Below are 1,067 nucleotides of genomic sequence, written 5' to 3'. Positions count from 1 at the left end.
CCTTCTGCGGCGTGCAGCATGACTTCATCAAGAAGGCCGAGCCCAACCGCTCGCTGAAGCTCGTCATCCGCGCCGCCAAGGCCAGCAAGGCGCAGTCCAGTTAATTGCGCCCCGCCACTGGCCCTTGTCCCTTCCCTCTATCCCTGGTTCTGGCGCCGCTGCTTCTCCCTTCTTCCCCTCCTCCCCCCCCTTTCCCCCGATCGACGCCCCTCCCTCCCCACTGGTTCGGCGGCCCCCTCACCGTCCTTGTATCTGATGCCTCCCCCTTTCGCCTTCTCCCACACAGTTTCCCCTGCCTCCTCCCTCTTCCCGCTTCCCCGCCAGAGGGGGACCTGAGGTATGCACCTCGGCATATCCCCTCCATCCCTCCCCCCGCCTGCCCTAGGCATTTGTGGCGTGTTGCCCATCTTCCCCGCCCCTCTGGCAGCCACCCACCCCGAGGAGAGCAGCCACTCCATCTTGTTGCCTCCTTCTCTCCCCGTGTGTGCTGCCCAGAAAAGCGCCCCCCCCCCCCCCAAAAAAACAATACACAGCCTTTGCATCCCCCTCGGCCTTTGATTCATCCGCGTCCATCGTGCGGGCATGCGGGACTGAGGCTCGCCACGGGCATATTCCCCCCCGCACACACATGCACATGCACACGCTTACGGCCAGTGACCCTGGAGGAAAGTGCCTGGCAGCGCAGAGCCCACGCGCGGGGCAGGCCCGGGCCGGGGAAAAGGCACGGCCGAGCGCGGGAGCCCGGGCGATCGCACCCTTTCGTTGGCACATGTGCAGTGACATGTCAACTGGCCGCCGCCGCCGCCGGGGCAGGGACTGCGGGGCAGCGGGCCCACACGGCGGGCCCAGTCGCGATCTTGGCCGTGCGGACGCGGCTAAGCGCCAGGGGCACACTCGTAGCTAGGGCGAGGCGCCTGTGCGGGGTGTGGGCGGCGCAGATCGCGCACCCGGCGGGCGGGTTTTTCCCCGCCCACGGCCGGGCTTGCCTCTGGTTGGCCGTGTACACCCCCGATTGTCCCCCTCCCCCCCCCCCGGCCCTCTTTTCTCCGGCAACCTCCTGGCCCTCC

At 68.2% G+C, this 1,067-nt stretch overlaps 1 protein-coding gene across 1 annotated transcript in view; it reads left to right on the top strand.

Annotated features, from left to right (window-relative positions):
- H696_01457 (STE/STE20/PAKA protein kinase) overlaps positions 1–525 on the top strand; it is a 4,100-nt gene extending 3,575 nt beyond the window's left edge. Inside the window, exon 7 of the mRNA XM_009495352.1 lies at positions 18–525. Coding sequence (XP_009493627.1) covers positions 18–104 — 87 coding nt within the window. The 3' untranslated portion in view covers positions 105–525. The remainder of the gene's footprint in view (positions 1–17) is intronic.
- Positions 526–1,067: the final 542 nt, after the last annotated feature.

This window comes from Fonticula alba, assembly GCF_000388065.1.
Source record: "Fonticula alba strain ATCC 38817 unplaced genomic scaffold supercont2.2, whole genome shotgun sequence".
Lineage (NCBI taxonomy): Eukaryota > Rotosphaerida > Fonticulaceae > Fonticula > Fonticula alba.
Note: the sequence above shows the minus strand (reverse complement) of the source record. Positions and strands in the feature narration are given on the sequence as shown.